We start from the raw sequence: 23105 nt of genomic DNA, 5'->3' as shown, positions 1-23105 counted from the left end.
CCAAGATTTCGAAGTTTTGTTGATTTGTCTAAAATTCCGAATTTCCGCCGCATTTTCCGTAATTCTGAATTTTCGCTAAATTATCCAAGATTTCGAAGTTTTGTTGAATTGTCTAAAATTCCGAATTTTTGCTGCATTGTCCGGAATTCTGAATTTTCGCCAATTTACGCAGTTTTCTAATTTTTGTTGAATTGTCTAAAATTCCGAATTTTTGCTGCATTGTCCGGAATTCTGAATTTTCGCCAAATTATCGCAGTTTTCTAATTTTTGTTGAATTGTCCGGAATTCTGAATTTTCGCCGCAGTGCTAAACATTATTTTCCGTAATTTTTAATATTCTGAACTTCGCCTATTTTTCAAGTATTCCGAATTATACTTGCTATATTTCTAAATATTCTGTTCATTCTCCATTTTCGTTATTCTGAATTTTCACCACAGTGTCAAACATTCAGAATAATTTTCAAATATTCGGAATTTTTGTTCCATTGTCTAAAATTCCGAATTTTCGCCGCATTTTAGAAATTCTGAATTTTCACCACAGTGTCAAACATTCAGAATAATTTTCAAATATTCGGAATTTTTGTTCCATTGTCTAAAATTCCGAATTTTCGCCGCATTTTAGAAATTCTGAATTTTCACCACAGTGTCAAACATTCAGAATAATTTTCAAATATTCGGAATTTTTGTTCCATTGTCTAAAATTCCGAATTTTCGCCGCATTTCTGAATTTTCACCGCGGTGCTAAACATTATTTTCCGTAATTTTTTATATCCTAAACTTTGCTTATTTTTAAGTATTCCGAATATTTTTATTTTTTATTTGTTGAATATTCTGATTATTTTCTGTATTTCTAAATATTCTGTTCATTCTCCATTTTCGATATTCTGAATTTTTGACAGAAGTGTCAAACATTAGGAATACTTTTGAAATATTCGGAATTTCTTCTGCATTGTCAAAAATTCTGAATTTTTACCGCAATGTCAAACATTCAGAATATTCTCTGTATTCTTAAAATATTTTAAACTGTTGTTGAATTGTCAAATAAATGTTCCGAAAATTTTCCGTTTTTTTTTAGTGTTCTGACCTTCGCCTTATACTCCAATATTCTCTGTATTCTTTAACATTTTTTTTATATTCCGAATAGTCGCCGTATTATTAAATAATCTGTATTTTCGCCGCAATGTCAAACATATAGAATACTCTTCAAAGATTCCGAATTTTCTCTCTGAAAATATTTCAAATATTCGCCGTATTTTCAAATACTCCGAATTTTCGCCGCGTTATTGAACATTCCGAATTTTCGCTCTTAAAATATTCGCCGCAATGTCAAACATATAGAATACTCTTCAAATATTTCAAATATTCGCCACAATGCCAATCATTCAGTATACTCTTCAAAGATTCCGAATTTTCTCTCTGAAAATATTTCAAATATTCGCCGTATTTTCAGATTTTCACAATATTCTCCCCATTCTTTAAATATTATGATCTTTCGCCGTATTTTCAAATATTTTGAATTTTCGCTCTTAAAATATTCGCTACAATGTCAAACATTCAGAATACTATTCAAATAATAAGAATTTTCGCTCGTCAAATATTTCAAATATTCGCCGCAATGTCAATCATTCAGAATACTTTGCAAATATTCCGAATTTTCGGTCGTCAAATACTTCAAATATTCACCGTATTTTCAAATATTCCGAATTTTCGCCGCGTTATTGAACATTCCGAATTTTCGCTGTATTTCCAAACAAACTAAATACTTCTTTTCCAAGAAAATTTCCAGCAGATTCTCTCTGACTTTCAAACATGATTCATCCGGAAGAATTTTTTATTTTATTTTCAAATAAATTCACATTGTGGCAGATGCTAATTTTAACATTCATCCGAGTTTAATTTAAAGTCAACAACTGACTACAAATTCCCCCCTTTGCGATGATCTTATCACATTGTAATTCACGATAGAACTCGCATGCACTTCAATCTATGCGCGATGACTAAATTGTTACCTCACGACCTTATCAACGGGCATGGAATTTGAGTCAATTTGAGTGATTAAAACCTCCTTCGAGAGCTTTGAGAATTTACAATTTCCCACTTTATTTTATTTTTTTATTCTTTCGCGGAACTTTCGATTTATTTCGATTTCTATGAGAGATTAGTCTTGAGGGATTTCCACGAATTAAGAGAGAGAGAGAAGAGAGCGGTGTGACTCACCTTAAGTTGATCGTGCAAACGTTCATTGCGCTCTGCCAGCGTACGTCTATCCTCAACTGGATCCTTGATGTGTTCATCAATGTCCAGGTCACGTGAAACATCCCCATTGCCCTCACCATTCGTCATATCCTCATCGTGATCATCCTCAGCCACATGATGGTGCTGTGGCGTGGCACTTGCAGCAAGAAGAGCAGCCGCAGCTTCACTCTGCAATGTCAACATTTCCTGCTTATTGCCCAGAAATTTCAATTCGTCCTCCCACCAAATCAAGTTTTCTCCACCACCAAATCTCACCTGCTTACGACGTGCCTCCTCAACTTCTTCCTGTAGTCGCTTCGTTTCGGAATCCTTAATTGCCACCTCATCCTGAATCCTCTGCACTTCACGCTGCTTGGCTGAAATCTCCTCCTCCAGCTTCGTACGTTCAGCTGCCTCCATATTCTTTGCCTCCTCGAGGCGCATCAGCATGGCCTGGAGCTCCTGTTGACGCTTCTCAAGCTCATCCTTGGCCGCCTGCAGCTGCTTCAGCTGCTCCTCCAGGCGTCTAATCATATTCTGTGCCTCCACAAGATTCGATTGTGATCGTTCCATCTCCTCCTGCATTGAGCGCAGCCGATCCTCATACTCCTGCTGCTTCTTCTCAGCCCTCTCGCGTGCCGCTAAGGCCATCTGCAGCTTCTCACGTTCCTGCTGCTTTGCATTCTTCTCCTCACGTGCTTGTGCCTTCATCTGTTGCACGTCAATTGTATCGGGCTTACGGCGACGCATGTACAGCTCATGGTTGCCCATGCAAAGTGCCAGGATGCGTTTGTTGATCCTCACGCGGGGGGCAAAGAAGACGAAATCTGGGGCTTTCTTGTCAATTGGCTAATTTTTTTTTTCAAGGTGGAATAAGAAAGTTAATTTGATTTATTTCTGTTTAAAAAATCACAGCGAAAAAATTATCGAAAGGGCGGTTAAACGGGGAGAAAAAAAATGAAGCTAAGAGTTATTATTTGAATTTTTATAAGAGGAGAGAAAAGGGGAAGAGAGGGCAAAGATTATAAGATCAGTAAAGTCTTGACCACAGCTCTGATTAACAAAAATTTCATCAAAATCGACAAAGTTAATTTTGAGATATCCGAATTTGAAATTACCCAAGTTTATTTTAATTAAGGGCCCTCTAGCGGTTAATTTTTAAACTTCTGATGCTTTAGGAATTCATAGAGCTTCTGGAGAGCTTTCATTTGAGCTCAATTTGATCAAAATCGGACCAGTAGATCCGAAGATATAAACGATTGTCACTGAAAATAGTTATAGCGGGCTTATTGGCTAAACTGCTTGACCGATTTTGAAGTTTGGGGCATGGTTGGCTAACAAAAACTAAATAGAAAAGGAAACTGAAAACGGATTCTTGTTGGAAACGTTTTGATGAACCCAACTCATACTTAAAATATCAGACTTTCAACTAGCAAAAAAAATACAAAAGGTTTTAATGAAATTCAACGACGTTTTGACATTTTTTTTTTCAATTAAAAAATAAATTAATTAAAATATTTATAAATGTTTCCTTATTAAAGAATGTTAGAAGCTTATTTAGAATTTTCTTCTAGGAGGGTTTATCTGGACGAAATTATTCGAATCTTCGGAAATATTCGGATTATGTATTCTCTAATATTCGGATGATTCGCCAAGGAAATTCAAATATATGTTTAAACATAAAAATGCTAAATTCAAGCCTAAACATTTGGCATAAAAACACTTAAATCAAACCTAAAAGTAGTAAATTCAACCCCCAAAAAAGAATAAATAAAATTTGGTTTTTAGTCCCAAAACTGCACAGATTGAGGAACAAAACTTATTCAAGAAATTATTAAGACCTAAAACAGGACTAAATTTAAATCGAAAAGTAGTAAATTAATGCTAAAAAATAGTAAATTGAACCCAAAAGAGACTTAATTTAAAACAAAAAGTTTTAAATACGTTTTTGGACTTTTCGGTTTTGATTTCTTCTGGTTTTAGCAAAAGATGTTCATGTGAAGTCAGGGGGATGCCCAACCCCGAGAAATCAGTACTTTTAGTGAGGCAGCAGGTTCTTCCGATCAAAAGAAGGGATCAGCTTGCACAATTCCACTTGCAATCGAAAGTACATTTAATTAGCTCTCGGTTGATCCCTTCTCATCATCGAAATAACATTATTAATATAAAAAAAGTTAAAGTGTTTCTCGGGAATCGGTCGAGATTGAGCGAGATTCGAGAATTCCTCATACATTTTGGTCAACAAAAAGTGACTTTTCTTCACAGAAAATGAGGTTATACCATCCCCTTGTGTGAAGTCAAATATTCAGATCTTCGGAAATATTCGGATAATTCGGTTAAAAAAATCAAAATATTCGCCAGATAAACACCCATTGATTTTCTTTCAATAAATTTTAAAAAAAACTTGGTTTTATAAACTTTTCTTTTAAATTTATTTCTACGGAAGTTAATCAATAAAAAACGTTTTATTTTTTTTATTTTTAATATCAATATCAGAAGTAAATTTAATCGCTTTCTGGAAACATTTTTCATTGTAAAATGTTATAAAACATTTGTCAAAATTGTACCAAAAATTAGGCAAACTTTTACAAATAACTTTCTTCCCATTGAGACAGTTTATCCGAAAAAGCTTCCCGGAATGAGAATTTCCTTTTGAAAAATTCTCATAAATAAAACATTTCCGCGCAAAAACATCTAGAACGTCCAAAGGTAGAAAAATAAATGAATTTTTCTTCCGTAGCTTTATTCAAAAATAAAAATTTTAAATAAAAAAAAGAGGAAGCTCTATCGGAAATTGCGGTTAATTTAGCTCATATTATATATTTTTTTATCACACACTATTTTGCCACTTTATGAGCATCTTTTTCACGGTCAGGCGGTATAATAAGTAAGTATATACATATAAATAAAAAAGTGGTCATTAAGGGTGATGGATTGTCATGGTAGGAGGGAAATATTATATTGTGGTGGAATTGCATTAGAGAGATGGGAAAGTCACATGAAGAATGAAAATTAAATTAAATAAAGCAACAAAAAAGTAGAGTAGAGTGACATTGAGAGAAAGTCCGCGCGATGACACGGAAAGCTTTTTGAAATAAGTTGGGCAAAATTACCTTAATGATGAACTTCCTGTCATTGAATGAGATATTACGAATCTCGGACCAGGGGAAGCCAATCTTGGGTGTTAACTTGTCATCCTTCTCGTAGATATTCAACCCAAGAGCATCAACACCCAACCACAGTTCCGTACCTTTCTTATTGCGAATCTCAAAGTAATTCACGCCGTACATCTCGAGATCTTGCGCAATCTTCAAGTATTCCATCATGGCGTCCTCACGGAGCATACCACGATGCTCCTGCCACCACGTCATAATACTCTTCTCCCACTCATCCTTGGACATCTTGTGCTGATCAATGACACGCTGTGGCAAGAGGCGATCATTCGACAGGAAACCCGCCGAATGATTGGATTTGTTGAAGTCCCCATGACGCGCCTGGACCGCATACGATGCCAGGAGGACTGACGTTTCGGGCGGACAGTAAATCTCATCACAGAGGATTGAGTTTTTGACTTGCAAATAGAACAGACGCAGCGTTATGTCCTGAATGAGTTCCTCCGCAACGTCTTCTGGGTAGAATTTTGCACGGAATTTAAACTGTAGCGGATTCTCCTTCTTCACATCTTGATTCATCACCTGCACACAGAAGCAAAAAAAAAGGTTAATTTATTCATTGAGAAAATGAATAAATTCTTCTTCCTTCTTACAAATCTATGCCAATTTGTCATCAAATTCTTCAACAAAAAATAATTTCTTTAAGAAAGAAAAAATCTCCAAAAAAATGGAACTTTAAATGCCGCATTTTACGGTCATTCCACTTTTCTACTTCTTCCTCTTCGTCTTTCGCCACATAATAATTCACATTATATTATTATTTATTTCTCATACATTACCCAATGTGAAAGAGACATAGACCCTGGCTATGTACGTCCAATAAATGCATGAAGGCATATTTTTTTTGGGAGGAGAAAGAATAGAAAAAAAGTTAAAAGAAGAAAAAGCATAAATAATTTGTATGTTGATTTCTCATAACATACAATTTCCCAAAAGGCATCAAAAACTCTTTTTTTTCTTCAACAAAATTATTCCCATAATTCACGGAATTTCTTTCTTTTTTTTTCAAAAGAAGTTCTTCTTGAGTACCGAAAAATTGGGCATTTTTGTAACCTACCAACACACTTTTGTGTTAAAGAGAGAAATTACATAAAGAGATTTAATTAAAAAAAAAATAAATTAACATTCTCCCAAAGCTGAGATTTTTGTTGTTGGAATAATGTTGGCAACATAGAAGAGGAGGGGGGAAACGTCAACCCCTTCACAACATTCACTCATAGAAATTAAAAGCACTTCAACGTGGAATTTTTCTCCACGCATATCTGAGTGCTTTACCCTCTTATCACAACCAAACTGTAATTAAAGGTGATGTTTCATTGAGGAAAAAGGGAGGAATATTTTAGGTGTTGTGGTGTACATACAGAATATTTCAATAGTTCCAAACAAAACTAACACAAAAATAATAAAAATTCCATTTAAAACGAAACGATTTTAGGGAATAGTTTTAAATGGAACTGTCGACTTATTCTTTCCTTTAAATTTATAAAACTATGTATGTTTTTTGTACTTTGTCAATTTATATTTTATCTGTCAGAAAAAAAAAGATCAAATAGTTCTCGAATGATATAAATTCACGCAATAATAATAATAAAATGTTTATTTCATTAGATATTTACAAATTCTTTTAAGAGTCCACAGATCTGTCTTCAACTTACAATATATAGAAAAAAGAAAAATTAATGAACAAAATATAGTAGGGGAAACTGGGGTAATTCGGTGAATTTGTGGGAGATAATTTTTCCTGAGTTCCATGGAAATATTTGAGATTTCCCATGAGAACTATCTTATAGGAAATTTTCCGGGCTACAATTTTGTCTCAGACGATTTTTCTCTATCTCAATGGGAAAATGCTTTTTCAGGCCATTTTCCAAACCCTTCCAAATTTGCCTGTTCCAAAAATCCTGGGGTAAAACGGTTAATTGCGTTTTTTGTTCGCTAATCTTAATTTAATGAAATTATTTCAGCAAGGCACTATATATAATATATATATATATAATATATATATAATATATATATAATGGTAATAGTAAGTGATTAAACATCCCAAATTGTATATAATAGTTATAGTAATTAAGGGAAATTATTTTTTCAAAAAAAATTATTTTAAAAAAACACCAAATTCACCATTTTGCCCCAAGCGGTACTTTTTACTATCAGTGTTTTACGGGAAAACTCGGAAAAGTTTTTCGGAAAATTCAGATTAGATTCGTGTTTAGCAATAGTTACTCTGTCTAAAAATGCATTTGGATCAAAAATATCGCAGAGAATTTCGCCAAAACTGAATTTGTAGTTGAGAGGTCAGAGTAACTTTGAGGTTCGAAAAATTTGTTTTTAAAATAAAAGCCAAAATATTGGATCAATTGTTATGAAACTTTCTAGGCTTAGGCAGGGGTATAAAATGCAACTACTGACAAAATTAGACAGATTAGCTCTCACTGCTTCTTGAGTTATTAATTTTTTTTTTTCAAATTCACCATTTTACCCCAGTTACCCCTACAATAAATGAAGAGAAAATAATGAAAAACTCTTCCAAAATTGAAAAGAATAATGAATGATATAAATTGTTTACAAGATTATTTTTATTATCTTTCGTCTTTATTTTTGCACGATATAGTAATTCAGTCAACTATGAATAGACTCCTTTTACTAAAGGACAATCCTCAATGAAAATGTTGTCTTTAAAAACATCTTTTAAAAATTTTCCAGTCCTGTAAATTAGATAAAAAAAAATTAGATAAGATCGTGGTTTCTAACCTCAAAAGTTTGACTTTCATTTTCTCTTAAAAGAAAATATTTTTCCAAGTTTTCTTTTGACGATCTTGAAGTAATGAAACTCCCCTATACATAGATATAGAATTTATCAAGAAATGTTAAATAGATTTCAATTCTGTGGCGATTAAAAAAAAGTCAATTTGGTCACTTTGGCCAGCAAAATCCTCCAAGGGTTAATATTTTTCTCTAATAAATAAATTCCATCGTCTCCCCGCTTTAAGTTGGGGAACTTTATTGTGTGTATACAGCAGTATATAATGGTGGGGACAGGTAATTTTTTTTCACACACATTCTGCGTCACAATCACCTCACATTTGATAATTATATATAAGCAAGTGTGCAAGAAGGTTTTCATCTTCTGCCTCCCAACAAAATCCGCATGATCTGCTGGGATACTTGACGACTACATCCAGGCAATAAAGGTTCTCTCAAACAAGACTCTCTCTCTCTCTCTGTGTATGATGATGAATAAATTGCGTCTGGATTGTATTTATTTTTCACAGAATCATTTGCAATTTACACCATACGATGATTCAAAATTATCTCTCTCTCAATGATCCCATTTTATTGGCTTGTGTAAACATCGTATGAATTATTATTTTCTTTTCTATTCCTGGGGAGGATTTTTCAACCGGAAGCTAAACACACAAAAAGCTAAAAGCCCGTTGAGACGAAGAGAAATCAAACAGATGGTTTTTTCTTTTGAATTCCATTCGTACAAAATGTGCTTAAAATGGAGGATTTATTTTTAGTATCATGATGATACAATTTTGAGTCATTTTTGCTGACGACAACATTTTTGTTTGTGATAATATGCAGAAAAAAATTGTAGTTAAATATTTGCAGAAAAACACTGCAATTTTGCTCCTTTTGTCATACTGTTGGAGCTTTATTGGATTCTCGTGACAAAATCATCAAGATTATTTGTGTGATGAGTTTTAGAGGAAAGAGGAAAAAAAAACTCCTCTACAATATATACCATGAAATGATTTATTTTATTACCACATTTGTGATAATTACTCGCAAAGTTTTCCTCAATCGCCATCATTCGACAAAATGTGACACAGCACGACGAAAATAATGTATCTTACATAATCCTTTAGGTACAACAAAAAAACATTGATAGGTAACATTTTATTCTACAATAAAAAGTGATTTTAAAAGAGAAATAACAATCCTCAAATTGATTGTCAGCTTTGGCACTTTTTTGTCTCTTTACAAAGCTAATTATTCTATTTATCGCGCGCGCGTATTACTTCACATTGAAACTCCAATAATTTTCGTATCTTTTACAGCATAAATTGAGCTCAATGGCAAGTTTTATTCTATTGCTAAGGGAGATACAAATTCCCCAAGGCACAGTACACCACAACGAATAATTTTCTTTTTGAAGACTTTAGAACATTTTAAATTCATTAATGACAAAACATTCTATAGAGCGTGCAACTTTCAAGAGAAATTATAACAAATTTCCAAAACAGCAATCATTTTGTTAACCAGGAAAACAAAAATTCAGAACAAGAGGAAGATGAAATAAATCTTTTTTTGCGAATTTAATTTTCGTAGCAAATTTTTTCACTCTGATGGTCAATGATCCATAAGGCTCATTGAAATTTTGATTAACAAGACGGAAGGCACAGAGAATTACAAGTGGAAATGAAAGTAAAATTTTAGACGGAAATCCAATGGACCTCAATTTTATGTTTCAAGATGAATTATATTCGGGGATTTTGGAGAAAGAAATTAAAATGCAATTCTTTGGTTATAAATTTGAAAAAAATTATAAAAAAATTGGATTCTAATGAAGAGTGAAACGAAGTTAATTCTTCAGTTTTCTAAATGTTAATCAGAATCATTTTTGAAAGTTTTTTTTTAAAGAATTTTTAGAGAAAATAAATATTCTGCAAATTTTGTTTACAAAATATTTTAACTAATCTTTACAGCAATTAGTTGGTGTTCCACTTCGTGGCCAACACCAAGTATTGTAATCGTCGGAAAACCCGACCTCCTCAGATCGGGCTCAAACTTGGTATGAGCACGTTTTAGACATCCCACATTACGAAAATGGTGGTGGAAAATTTTTGATCCGGCCTGCCGGCCTGCCGGCCTCTGCGCTATACTTTGCTTCATAGCTCGAGAACGGTAACAGATAGAGACTTCGGGTTTGAAGTTTTCTATAGAAATGTGGGTGTAAAATTTCATTTTTTCGCATTTTCGAAATCCAAGATGGCCGCCGTCCGCCATTTTGAAATACCGTCAACCACTTCCTTTATAGCTAGAGGTCTGAAATTTTAGTATGTTGTAGGGCTTAGTAAGACGCAAAAAGTTAAAGCAAAAAGTGTTTTATCAATATAACTCGAGAACGGCTTGACCGATTTTGATCATCTTGGTATCAAATGAAAGGTATTGCGAATCCCTACAACTGTCTAGAACATTTCAAGTTCCAAAAACATCCGCAAGAGGCGCTAAAATCAAAAACAAAAATTGCCTAACTTTAAGGGGCAATATCTCCGAATCCCCATTAGGCAAATCTTTTAAAATTTAATATGTTGTAGCCTGACTCAATATCTTTCACCAGCCCGAAAATGAAGAAATTCTATGACGCCGTTTAGAAGATATAGCCATTTGAAAAATTCTTGAATTTGAAAAGTTCCAAGAGCCATATCTCCTGAACTGCTTGTCCGATTTTGCTCATCTTAGTATCAAATTAAAGGTTTTGCAAAACTCTACAACTTTCTAGAACATCAGAACCCTCTAGAACCACTTCTTCGAGACAAAAAATGACAAAACTGTTTTAGTAAAACAAAAATCCGCCATTTTGTGTTCTGAAGGTGACCTTGAAAATTATTGAAATTCATGTCAATTTATAGCCTGTTTTAATACCTTTCCAAAACTAGTCAAGAAATTTCTGTAGGTCTTATAGAACAAGAGATATGACCATTTTTATCCATCAAATTGCCGAATTTTACAAAAAAAATCAAATTTGTCTACTAATTCTGCTCACAAATAGTATTACAACGCATAAACAAACTTCTACACGTTGTGGAACACCAACTCTTATAACTGGACGCGTTATGATTGACTTTCTTTTAGAACCTCAACCTTTTTTTTGTACATTTCACTCATCTATTTTTAAGGGTAATTGAGGTAATTGCAAAATTGTTATTTTCCTGCTATTAGTTGGTATACCACAATCGGGACATACCAAATATTTTGCATTTAATTTCAATTATGCAATCAAATTGATTGAAGTTTATTTATTTATGTTCATAAGAAAAATTATGTTGAAATCCATAAAAATCTATGATTGACAACCTTTAAGGCAGCAAAAAAACCATCGAAAAATCAATAAATCATCAGAGAAATATCACTTTTATGTGAGCCAATACTTGAGGATTTTTTGTCCCAACATTGCGATTGGCCAACATAATTTTGCAGAGCACAAAAAAAGCTCAAAAGCTTTTTGAACAACATCAAAATTGTCGGATTATGTATGAAGAAATGAATAAAACCATCAAAATTGAGGCAGATAGTCGCAAAGAAGAGGCATCGCATCCCAGCGAAGATTTGTGATTATTTCATACATCTTTCCCAACAATCACACGGTGAAAGAAAAGAAAGAATAAAAAAAAATAGGTGCCAAAAGGTTTTTCTTTGGTAATTTTTTTTTTGGGAGAGCCACATTTGTGGGCTCGCGCACACCTCCAATTGCCCAATGAATGAATTGCTCATCATCACAAAGTGAATTTAATTGGAAGATTGAGTCATTAAAAGTCTCTCGCAAGACTCCCTTACCAAATCATCTTCCTCATCTTCCTCCTCCTCTTCCATCTCCTTGGTGCTTTTCTCCCGATTCTGCCATCTCTTCCTAATTACCGCTGCTAGTTTCTTGATCTTTTTCACTTGCTTACAAATCACATTTTCCGGCTAAGTTTTTTTTTATTTAGTTTTTGTTGTTGTTGGATTATTGACGCGACAATCACACGGCGGATTTCCCCCAGAACGTTTTTTTTTTTGCATAATAAACCAAAAAATCACAAAAAAAAGAGATAGATTTTGGCGAAAAGAGATGATTGTAATCCAACCATAAATTTTTTTCATTTTGTCATTGGCCATTAAAATTTGTGTTGTATCAGGTTGATTTGTTGTGTGAATAGTCGTGGAGAAAAAATACAGGCAGCATGCAAAAATAGAAAATTATGTAATAAAGTGAATAACATTGTGTTTGTCTCTCACAACACAGCATCGTTCCATCTCATTCGCATCAAATTGAAAAACTAACTAATAAAAAATGTGAAAATTCAACACAACATGAGATGGGAAAGTGAGGAAAAATGAGGAAATTGCAATTTTCTCTGGGACTTTACACAAAATTTAATAAATTTATTTTTAAGGGTGTTAAAAATTCTAGAAAAGCCATTTTAGGATACACCCTATAAGGGCACATGGAAGAAATGCATAAAGAAACAAAAGGAAGAAAAAATAATTGCAAAACAACGAGAAGAGAATATAAGTAAATCAACGAATTAAATATACTTTTAAAAAGGCAAAGTTAGACGTTTGCATGGCTGGGTCAGGGAAAATTCTTTTTCCACTATTCCATGATTATTGTAAACATGTGAGACAGAATGAATTTTTGCATTTTTTTTCTCATACACAATTACTATAGCCTCGCGTTGTTATTTTTTTTTATCTCTGCCGGATTTTTCTATTTATATATAAATACAATATATATACCCACTCCCTTCCTCTCTATATATATTTAATATGTGTAGGTATGTAAAATTTTGCAATACATCCAGAGATGTATTTTTTATTCTTTAGCAAATTGAAGATTAATTTATATAAATTTTGATTGAAAAATATTTTTAAAAGTAAAGCTTTGTAGAAGCTCAATTTCTCGAATCATATAAAAGTTTTTTTTAGCAGCTTAAATTGTTCAAAGAATTTCCCAAACTTTACAATCGTAGAAATATTTGAAGCAAAACGTTAGATAAAAATTTTCATTAGCATAGTGCAAAGTATTGAGTCTTAGAAGCAAGAATCCTCCGGTTCAAATCCAGATCAAACCAACAATAAGTCAGACAAATATTTAGGCTGTTTTAGACGCATTTTTTTCATGAAAGTCTTATCCATTTTATTCATGAACTATTCTTTTTCATTAAACAAATTTTGCAGTGAGAGCTTTCAATGAAAGTTTGTTGATAAATATATTATATGGAACAAGGTTGATATATGAATTTAATAACAATATAAAAATTATCATTAAAACAATTACCGTGCAAATGATAAATAAGTACCTCCTCTTTGACATTTATTTACACTCATTACCAATGAGAGCGGAAAAGGCAATGATAAATCACATTTTTCGGCAAAATACGATCGTTTGAACGAAAAAAAAAACTTTTTTTTTAAAGTATTTTTCAGTCAATTGGAATGAGGAAAAATCATTGGAGTTCTCCAGCACACACATACAGCCCCCGTACTCATCATAATGATGATGACACGGCAAACAACGGATTCAGGTGAATTTTCAAGGGCTCGCGATGTTTATCTAGAGTTAGAAAAAAACCTCTACACAACCACAAAAATGTTGAGGAAAAACTTCTCGTGCGATCTATGTAAGATTTTTTTTTCTTCAAAATCCCGGAACATTGATGCTAGCCGCTCTTTTTATCCCCCCGGCAAAGTTCTAAGAACCTCAAATGAAGAAAATGCTGCAATTAAGCGGCGCTGAGATGAGACATAAAAACACTATATTGCTGACTGAAGCAATTTGAGATTGATGATTATTTTTTTTTTCAATTGAAAATAGTTATGTAGGCACTTTTTTGTAAGGTTGAGCTTAAAAAGCTCTTGCATAATACGAGATAAAGCTCGAAATATGTTGGCCTTTGATTAAATACTGATTTCCAGCTTTTTTCTAGCTTCAATTTTAGCTAATTTTGATTTAGATTTTATTAGTGAAAGCCATTTGTTTGATTCTGTTTTGTAAAAAAAATATAAAAGTTGAGTTTCAATCGTGAGATTTGAACCGGAGTTTTCTTGCTTTCCAGTCGAGATTCTTCGCTCTGAGCTAATAATTTCTTAAGAACTACTAAAAGATTAATCAATTTGTGCTTAAAAATCATTCTTTTAGACAAATATTCAAATGAATTTCAGCTAAAAGGTTAAAAGAATTGAAAGAAATGGAATGAAAGACAAAAAAACAGACCATCAAGATTCATTTTACGTGCGAGGCGGTATTTCAAATTAGTGTTTAACTATGAGGAGATGTTCCGTGGTTTTTTCTTTATCAGAGGCACCACAGAGGTGACAAAAAAGCGACACATTATCGCAATAATTCAACAATATGTCTTATCAAATTGTTCACTTTTCTCACACACATATTGTGCCTCAAAATGAATTCTTTTCAGCAAAATTACACTGCGAAGCATTTTTTTTTGGTGGTTCGTTGGGTACGCTCTCTAGAGTAAATAAAAGACGTTACTATATACAAAAGATTCATTCTTTTGCATAATCTTCACATTTCCTCTCTATTTGGTGGAGTTTTTCTTGCTCTTAAACCGATAAAACTTTGAATATTTTGAGGCTTTAAATTTGCAAATTTTTATTCTATTAAACTCCCTTTTAGGGAAGTTTTATTTGAAAGCAATTTTTTTCAAAGAAATAAATAAATTTCTTAAAATATTAAAAGAATTATTAAATTAAATTCTTTCCACGAAAACTGCCACGTAAAGAGACATACAAGTTTGAAAAAATAAATAAATTTATGCGACACAGTGACTAATTTCATTCACCCCCCGAGAGAGATTAAAAAGAAAAATAATGTGGAAAAATTAATTCAATAAAGCTGCGACCTAATTTTCAATTCTCTAGCTTAGAGCGAAAGACTTAATATACGTTGTTGGGTATGATGATGGTTCCCGCATTTGTCATCTCTTCTCCAAACAAGTCCCTCATTTTTTTTTCAAGCTCTTACGCGTCTTATCAGACAATTAAACATTACTCATGATGGAGATGAATCAAAAAAAAATGTTGGACAGTTTTTTCTTATTAATAAAATAAATTTTGTGATGTCACGTTCACTCTACAAATAGACGTAGCTTTGAGACAAATAAAAAATACATAATTGCAAAAACCTAACAATTTAGAGAGTGAGATATTTCTCGAGGACGAAGTATTTTCCTTGAAATTAAATATATCGGATAAGAAAAAAAAAACATCACTTAATGATAAACTATTCATAACAATTAAATCGGAAGCAAAAAAGATAAACAAAATGATTTTAATTTTTAACTCTAAACTAAGGTCAAGCCTAAAGGTGCTTCTGAATGAAACTTTAAGAGTTTTTCACGCTTCTTTCCATCTGATTTGTTTAGAATGAAAAAAAAATCCTCAAAGAACAATTTAATCAATGATAAATTCAGTCACGATTTATCATTTATCTCTCTCAAAAAATCCCCTCTGGATCTTCGTGCAATTAAAATGCCAACAAAATTGTAATATCAGCCAAAGCACAAGTACAACAAGCAATAAAATTTCTCGCCATCTCATCTGAGAAGAGATTTTTCTCTCACACACAAGATTATGAGTTTCATAATCGAGCGAAAACTCACAAGAGAGTTCCTTTTTTCTTCTTTCTTTTTTTTTAAATTCTAAATTTGTGATTTACTCTGTGTGGTAATCAGTTTTTTTTTCTTCCATTTAATTATTATATTTCCCCAAAGTAAAACAAAAAAAAATCATGCGAAAAGAAATTTCAAAAGTACGGCGGCAACAAAAGAAAAAAAAATTCCCCGACTTATGGAATTTTCTCATGAATGAGAAGAGAGAGATTAATTTGATATGAGAACTAATAAAATTCTGGGTTAAAATGCATATACATAGGTCCCCCCCTTTCCTCCCCTTCTACTACATACCGCGCAATATATAATTCAATTCACAACCAAGTGGTTAAGGCACGTGTTGTTAATTTTAGTTTTATTCATTCAATTTTTCCTATGTACTTCATGATAAAACATAGATTGTATGTATGAAGAATTTATCGAAGGCAAAAAAAGCAAGAATAAAAGAGGGAAAAGTGTGACAAATTAAATGTTTTATTTTCTTCTTTTATTTCTCTTAAAAAATGTTTAGAATTTTAAATGATTCTCAAAGAGATTTTTTCATTGGAGGAACAGAAGTTTGTTTCTCTACGCGAAACCTCTTAAATGAAATTAAAGAGATAAAGAATGTTTTTTATTTAATTAAAATTGTCATAATAAATTTTAATAACTTCAAGCACTATTAATTTATTTAAAAGTGCTGGTGCGGAATAATTCTGAGAGCACCAGATGTGTTGGGAGAAGTGGAAAGAAAACTTTTTTTTTTAAAATCAATTTTGTCATGTTTTAAATGTTTGAAACATTCACTGCAATGTTTCATCAGAGAGATAAACATGATAAAATACTTGTACTGTAGACGATGTAAAATGGGATGTAAAAATCATCAAGAAAATTCATTTAAAAATGTTTCAAAAGTATTTTTCGGCAAAACTCATAGATGAAACATGAGCCTAAATGTTTCATGTATTTACTGAAACATTAAGGGGGGTCTCTTTTGAGAGCTGATGAAATTCAATGTTTTTATTTTTCTTAAGGTTTTTCTTAAACTTGATTTTCAAATGTTGATCACATTTGAAGACTTATTATTGAAGAATAAGAAAATCACTTTCCGCCATCTTAGATGCGACGCCATCTTAGATGCGACGCCATCTTGAGATTTTCTTCAAAACACAAAGGTAGGTTTTTCTCAGGATCTACTGGACGGATTTTGATGGGGTAAAAAGCAAATGAAAGAGGAAATACCAATGCAGATTTTGATGTACCAGAATTTTGAATTTCCACTCTGGGGCTGAGAAAAGTGGAAAAAAGTCAAAAAATCTGAACAAAAGTCACATTTTTCCACTTTTCTCAGCCCCAGGATGGAAATTCAAAATTCTGGTACATCAAAATCTGCATGGGTATGTCCTCTTTCATTTGCTTTTTACCCCATCAAAATCCGTCCAGTAGATCCTGAGAAAAACCTACCTTTGTGTTTTAGAGCAGTTCTGTGGAAAAGTCGGAGAATCACAAGATGGCGTCGCATCTAAGATGGCGAAAAGTGATTTTTTTACACTTCAATAATTAGGCTACAAAACCAACATCGAAAAACCAAGTTTAAGAAAAACCCCAAGAAAATGACAACATTAAAAATGGGAAAATTCTCACAGTTTTCCCAAGAGACCCCCCTTAAAGAAACAGTGACGTCATTATTTGAATTTTTAGACATTTCTATCATTCACGACTTAAATTTTCATTATCTTTTCATTTTCCATTTAAGTCCTTAAAAAACATTAAAAAAAAAATCGTTCAATAATATTGTTTCAATTTATTAGTAATTCTTCTGTGCTTCAAGCACTTCAACGACAACACAATGCGTGAATATGCATTTTTGTCTTGTTGATTTCTCATAAAATACAACAAGAGAGAAAAAAAAAGACGCAACGAGACACGAAATGCGGATTGTGGTGGAGGTAGAAAAATGTACGTATAAGTAATAAAATAAAAGAGGTGCTTCAAAGCAATGCCTTTTTATATTCATGGTCGCGCGTTCGTTTTATGCACAAGTTTTATATAATAGAAAAATTGAGGACCAATATATGTATATATATTTCTTATATATGTCACGTTTTTCTCCTCAGTCGCGACTCAATTGGTGTTTAACTTTCAATTTTTAGTTCGTGATATCCAATATATGGTGACATTTTTTGCCCATTTTTGTGTTAAAAATCATTGTTGAAATGTCAATTAATTTTTGCAATTATAACCCCCATAATCAATGGCCTTTTTTGTGATAAATTTATTATTCTAAAAAGAATTAAAATGTATTATGTGGAAATTTTTTAGCACAAGAGTATATATATTGCCACTAGCTAGTTATTGGAGGTTTTTCTAGCCTTTTACGTATAAAATACTGTGGGGACGTTTTATTGAAAATATTTCATCTTATTTGGTAATTAAAAAAATAATAATTTCTTTATTAAAATAGAAGAAATCTTACCTTTTTGTACAGCTTAATCCACGTAAGATCCCCCTTTGAGTCTGTATACTGAAGTCCAAAGAACCATACTTCGCGCAATCCAATTGTCTTGACCACTTGATCGAACAATTGTTTGCCGGTGGTAGTTTGCTGAATTGCAAACTCCAACTCGGCATCCATCGTGGTAACACGTACATTTACCTATTCAGGAAAAAGAAAAAAAAAGACGCACCAAATGAATAAATTGTGATCGAAGATTAAATAGGCAACAACAACAACAAAAAATCAATTACAAAGTTTAGACATGCATTAGGCCTCTGTGCCATTTATGTATGTTTTAGAGAGAGAAAAGCAAAGCATAAGAGAGGCAAATATAGTGAAAATTTCTCTCCATGAGAAGGTTTCTTTCTCCTGGCAACCATCATAGAGATAATCAAATACACCACTGCATGGTGTAACCGATTTTGCGCCAACAGCCGTTACACAAATGCATACAGGGCGAACGGAAGAAGTATTAAAATTCACTTCCATTCATAACCTCTTTTGCACATAGTTTATTTATTATGTACATAGCACTACAACCACTCTAAGAATTATGCGACAGAATGCCCCATTTTGTGAAAAAAAAAAAAAAACTCACAGCAGTACCTAACGGATGACAAAGAAAGTAATTCATGCTAAAAGGAGCATAAGAGAGACGTGCATCACATGTTTGATGGATTTTTCGTATTCACTCTCTTTATTTAAGCCAATTAAGAGACACCTTCGCGTGTAACTCTTCCACACACCAGACAGACACTTTTCCCTGCACACAATTCACACCCATTTTCATGCAAAATTAATGCTTTTTCCATGCGACAATGCCTTGGAGACAAATACTTTCTTGGCGTTTTGGTGGATATAAGTTAGCAAAATAAGAGCTCATTGACTTCTCTTATTATCCAAAATCAATTTTCGAAGATTTGGGAATGTCCTTTTGTTAAATTTAAAAAGCTGTGTCTGAAAGAAACACAGCTAAAATCTATTTTGAAAATTTTTTCTAACAATTTAGTTGATTCTGTTGGAAATGTTTTCTTTTTTTTTAGAATTCGTCAGTTTATTTCTTTAATCGTACTTTAAATGAAAATTGTTTTTCCAAGAATCTTAAAGATTTTTCTTACTGTTTATGGAACAAATCGTTCATTTTTCTTTTAGGAAACGACAATAGAGTGATTAAAAAATATTAACCGTCAAAATCGAAACGATTTTGGACAGAACCTACCTCACTTAATGACTTATTTTTTATTAATTTTATTAATTTTTTTAATTCCATTTCTTATTAAAGTTCTTATGGATTTATATTCTAAAAATCTGTAAACAATGCTTCTTAATTCTTTAGTGAGGGTTTGATTGTTTTTTATTCCTAAAAATTGTCAAAACAATAATGGATTAGAGATGACTGATTTAAACCTGCTTAGTCTCATTCTTCTGTTTTTCTTTTTTTTGCATTTCTCTTTTAAATTCATTTAGAATTAGAAACTTAGGTGTTGTTTAATTTATTGAAATATTTGTTTTTCTTCTATTTACGTTAATTTTTAACATTAGGAATTCACGTATACCAATTTAAACAGTTTAACTGAAAAATTTAGGGTCTGAGCGGATTCTCTCGTTAAGACAGTTTTTTATTTGTAAGTAAATTCCACTTTTTATTTCCTTCTAAAGTTTAGGTTTCAAACTCCATAGATGGTTTAATTATCTGAGCGTTTTTTGGTCTATTTTCTTTCAATTTTACTTTAAAATTGTCAGGAGTTTTATAATTAAATTCTTTCAGCTTAAAATAGTGTGTTTTAACAATTCAATTTAAATAATTTCTTAATTATTTAAATTTCCAAGTTAAACATTAAATAACTAACTTCAAGACTTCAAGACTTTCTAGAAAAGTTAATCCTTAAACCAAACTTCATTTAATTGAACCCATTAGGTTTTTGGGAAAATAAGAACTTTTCTATCATTTTAAGACATTCAAAATCAACAAAGAAAATTATAAATTGAATTAAATATCAAGAGAACATTTCTGAAAAATTTAATGAAGTTCCTTTAACGATAGAAAACTAAAGTAGACCCCTTTCCTATAAACCCATTCCCTTCCTTTTCCCCATCACTGTGGAAATATTTAGTTCATGAGGTTACCAAGTACTGCAACTGCGTCAACATTCCCTCAAGATATGTCCGCAATTTAGTAAATCAACTAAATAAAAAAAAACATACAAACTGATAGCAATTTCCCATTAAAGTGGTCATTAAATGAGTGAAGATTCTCAATCACGCAAAGTCAATTAAACGTCCCAAGCAACACGCCACGACTACTGACTGCTTTGACAACTTTATGTAGTACTTTAAGACGTCGTATTTTTGGGTTTTCACGACTAGTCAAAACTCTTTTCTCAATATTTTAATTATTATTGCATCCCTGTTTATAATTGAATAATATAAGTGGTCGTCGCCATTTACTCTACGATTTGACATAAAAATAATATACAAAAACTGAATGCTTAGCAGTTTTTAAGAAAAGTAGTCGTAATGTTGTCGTAGTTCTGACAACATTTTGTAATGAGGATCCGTAAAGTTGTCGTGAGTAGTCGTGAACATAAAATCCAATTTTTGCTTAATCTTTTAATATAAATCACATTTTGAAATGCTTTCATCGTTGTAATTTACTTATAAACAATTCCTGGATACATTTTAGTGCAAAATATTGATTAAAATTACAATAAAACGCAATTAAAGAAAAACACGAGAATGACCATGAAAAGGAAGTCTTAAAGAAGTCATAATGCGTTGGACAAAATATTGAATATTCCTGTGGTTATTATTTAGTTACAGAAACTAATTTTACATGATAATACTATTTACTGCATTTATCATTGGAATAAACAATTTTGAATTTTCTTGTTTAATAAAAAACACTTAAAATTAAAAAAATATTTATTTGTAACCGACTCATTTCTACGACAACCAAAAATAAGTCTTAAAGAAGTCATAATGCGTTGAACAAAATATTGAATATTTCCGCGGTTATTATTCGATTAGAAAAACTAATTCTACATAATAATTTTATTTACTACATTTATCATTGGAATAAACAATTTTGAATTTTCTTCTTTAATAAAAAATAACTGAAAATTAAAAAATATTTTTTTGTAACCGACTCATTTCTACGACAACCAAAAATAAGTCTTTAAGAAGTCGTAAAATACGGTATCACGCAGCTGAAATTTTTTGTAATTTGAAGAAATTGCTGATTATTTATAAAGTAAAAATATCTTCAAAGGGTTTGTTTTAATGGAGCACACATCTTTAGCTGTAATTTTAGTTTCTGTATTATTTAGAAACATGTTAAAATTACATTTTAATGAACGACGACCAAAAAGAAGTCTTTAAGAAGTCGTAAATATTGTAATGAATTTTGACAAATTTTATTGTTTTTTGAACCTTTTTAAATTATTTAATAATTTTATCATCTTTGTGAATTATCAGCGAATTTTATTATTGAATATCGCAAAGAATTTTACGATATTTTAAGATTTTTACAATATTGTGTTGCATAACCTCATTCCGGATGAACATTCCGGCAAATTGTTCACAAGTCCCAAACATCGTAAGCTTTTCCCTTACCTCATCTTTATGATTCAAATGTATGCAACTGAAGATAAAAATATATTTATACTTTTTAACACAATATGTATCTAACTAATATTTTATTTTAACGAATATTCACATTTCTTAAAAATTATGTATATGCATTCAAGTGAATAATATTTAAATATCTCCAGTTCTTGGAATTCAATTATGGGTACCTGAAAAATATACCCTTTATGACCCTCAGACTTAAAAAGTGTTAAGGGCAATAAAATTTGCAGTGCGCAGGTAAACTTTTCTCAATAACTATTTTTGTTTTCCATGAAGTTTACAGGATAATCTTTAAGTTTATCCCATTTCTAAGTAAAAGAACAGATAAGATGTCATAAAAAATCTAAAATATTATTTTATAAATTTCTTTTTGTTTTTAAAAACTCTTATAAAATCTTATAAGATCACACGTTTTTTATACTAATAATTATAGAAAGCTTTTAGAGAATTCCTTGTTAGCAATATTTGTTTATTGACAATATTTGTGAATTCTTGCAAAATAAGGTATGCAATTCACAAAAATGGTGGAAAAATCGTCGGTTTTATCACCACTCTTTACATCTGTTGTAAAAATCCCATGGAACGTACAAATTATGCTGATGTAACTGACTAAATTCGCGAATGCGGCTGCTTTTGATCGCCCAAATTAATTTCACTATTTTTATAAAATATTTGAGTAAATTTATATAAATAAAATTCACATTATGCGCTAGTACAAGCATTCGCAAAGCAAATACTTAACATATGAATTAATTTGAGATATAAAAATATTTATTTTTAGTTAAAAATTTTAATAAATAGTCAAAATTTTTATTTGTTCTCAATATATTTGCCATATTATGACATATTTCCTGTCGAGGATATAGTCTCGCATAAAATTATTAGCTTATATACGCATGAAATTTTTTATTTCTATATGTGGCAAAATATTAGGGAATATTTCTAAGAGAAGGGACGACATGAAACAGAGAACATTTTTGTGCACCCAAAATGTGCTTCACCAGGTAATTTGGAGAGAGAGTGAGTGCAATAAATATGAACGAGAAGGGCAAAAAAGCATACAAAATGTACAAAAATGTTTCACTAAATGCAAAATGTTGCAAAAAAATTTTTGCCTAAATCCAGGAATTTTCACGTCGTAAAGTATTACGTAAAGTTGTCAGCTTCGACCAAAAAATGTACTACTTGATGATTC

At 31.7% G+C, this 23105-nt stretch overlaps 1 protein-coding gene across 4 annotated transcripts in view; it reads right to left on the bottom strand.

Moving 5' to 3' along the window:
- Positions 1-23105, bottom strand: part of LOC129788731 (moesin/ezrin/radixin homolog 1) — a 40068-nt gene that overhangs the window by 2787 nt on the left and 14176 nt on the right. For 2 of the 4 annotated variants that reach the window (XM_055825048.1, XM_055825047.1), the window contains exons 3-6: positions 18263-18442; positions 5348-5929; positions 2511-3083; positions 2217-2423 (exon numbers count right to left, since the gene is read on the bottom strand). In XM_055825048.1, coding sequence (XP_055681023.1) covers positions 2217-2423; positions 2511-3083; positions 5348-5929; positions 18263-18442 — 1542 coding nt within the window. Of the gene's footprint in view, positions 1-2216; positions 2442-2510; positions 3084-5347; positions 5930-18262; positions 18443-23105 lie in introns of all 4 variants that reach the window. The other 2 variants (XM_055825046.1, XM_055825045.1) reach the window with 1 other exon arrangement.

This window comes from Lutzomyia longipalpis, chromosome 2 (assembly GCF_024334085.1).
Source record: "Lutzomyia longipalpis isolate SR_M1_2022 chromosome 2, ASM2433408v1".
Taxonomy (NCBI): Eukaryota; Metazoa; Arthropoda; class Insecta; order Diptera; family Psychodidae; genus Lutzomyia; species Lutzomyia longipalpis.
The sequence above is the reverse complement of the archived record's forward strand: the minus strand, read 5'-3'. Positions and strand labels throughout refer to the sequence as shown.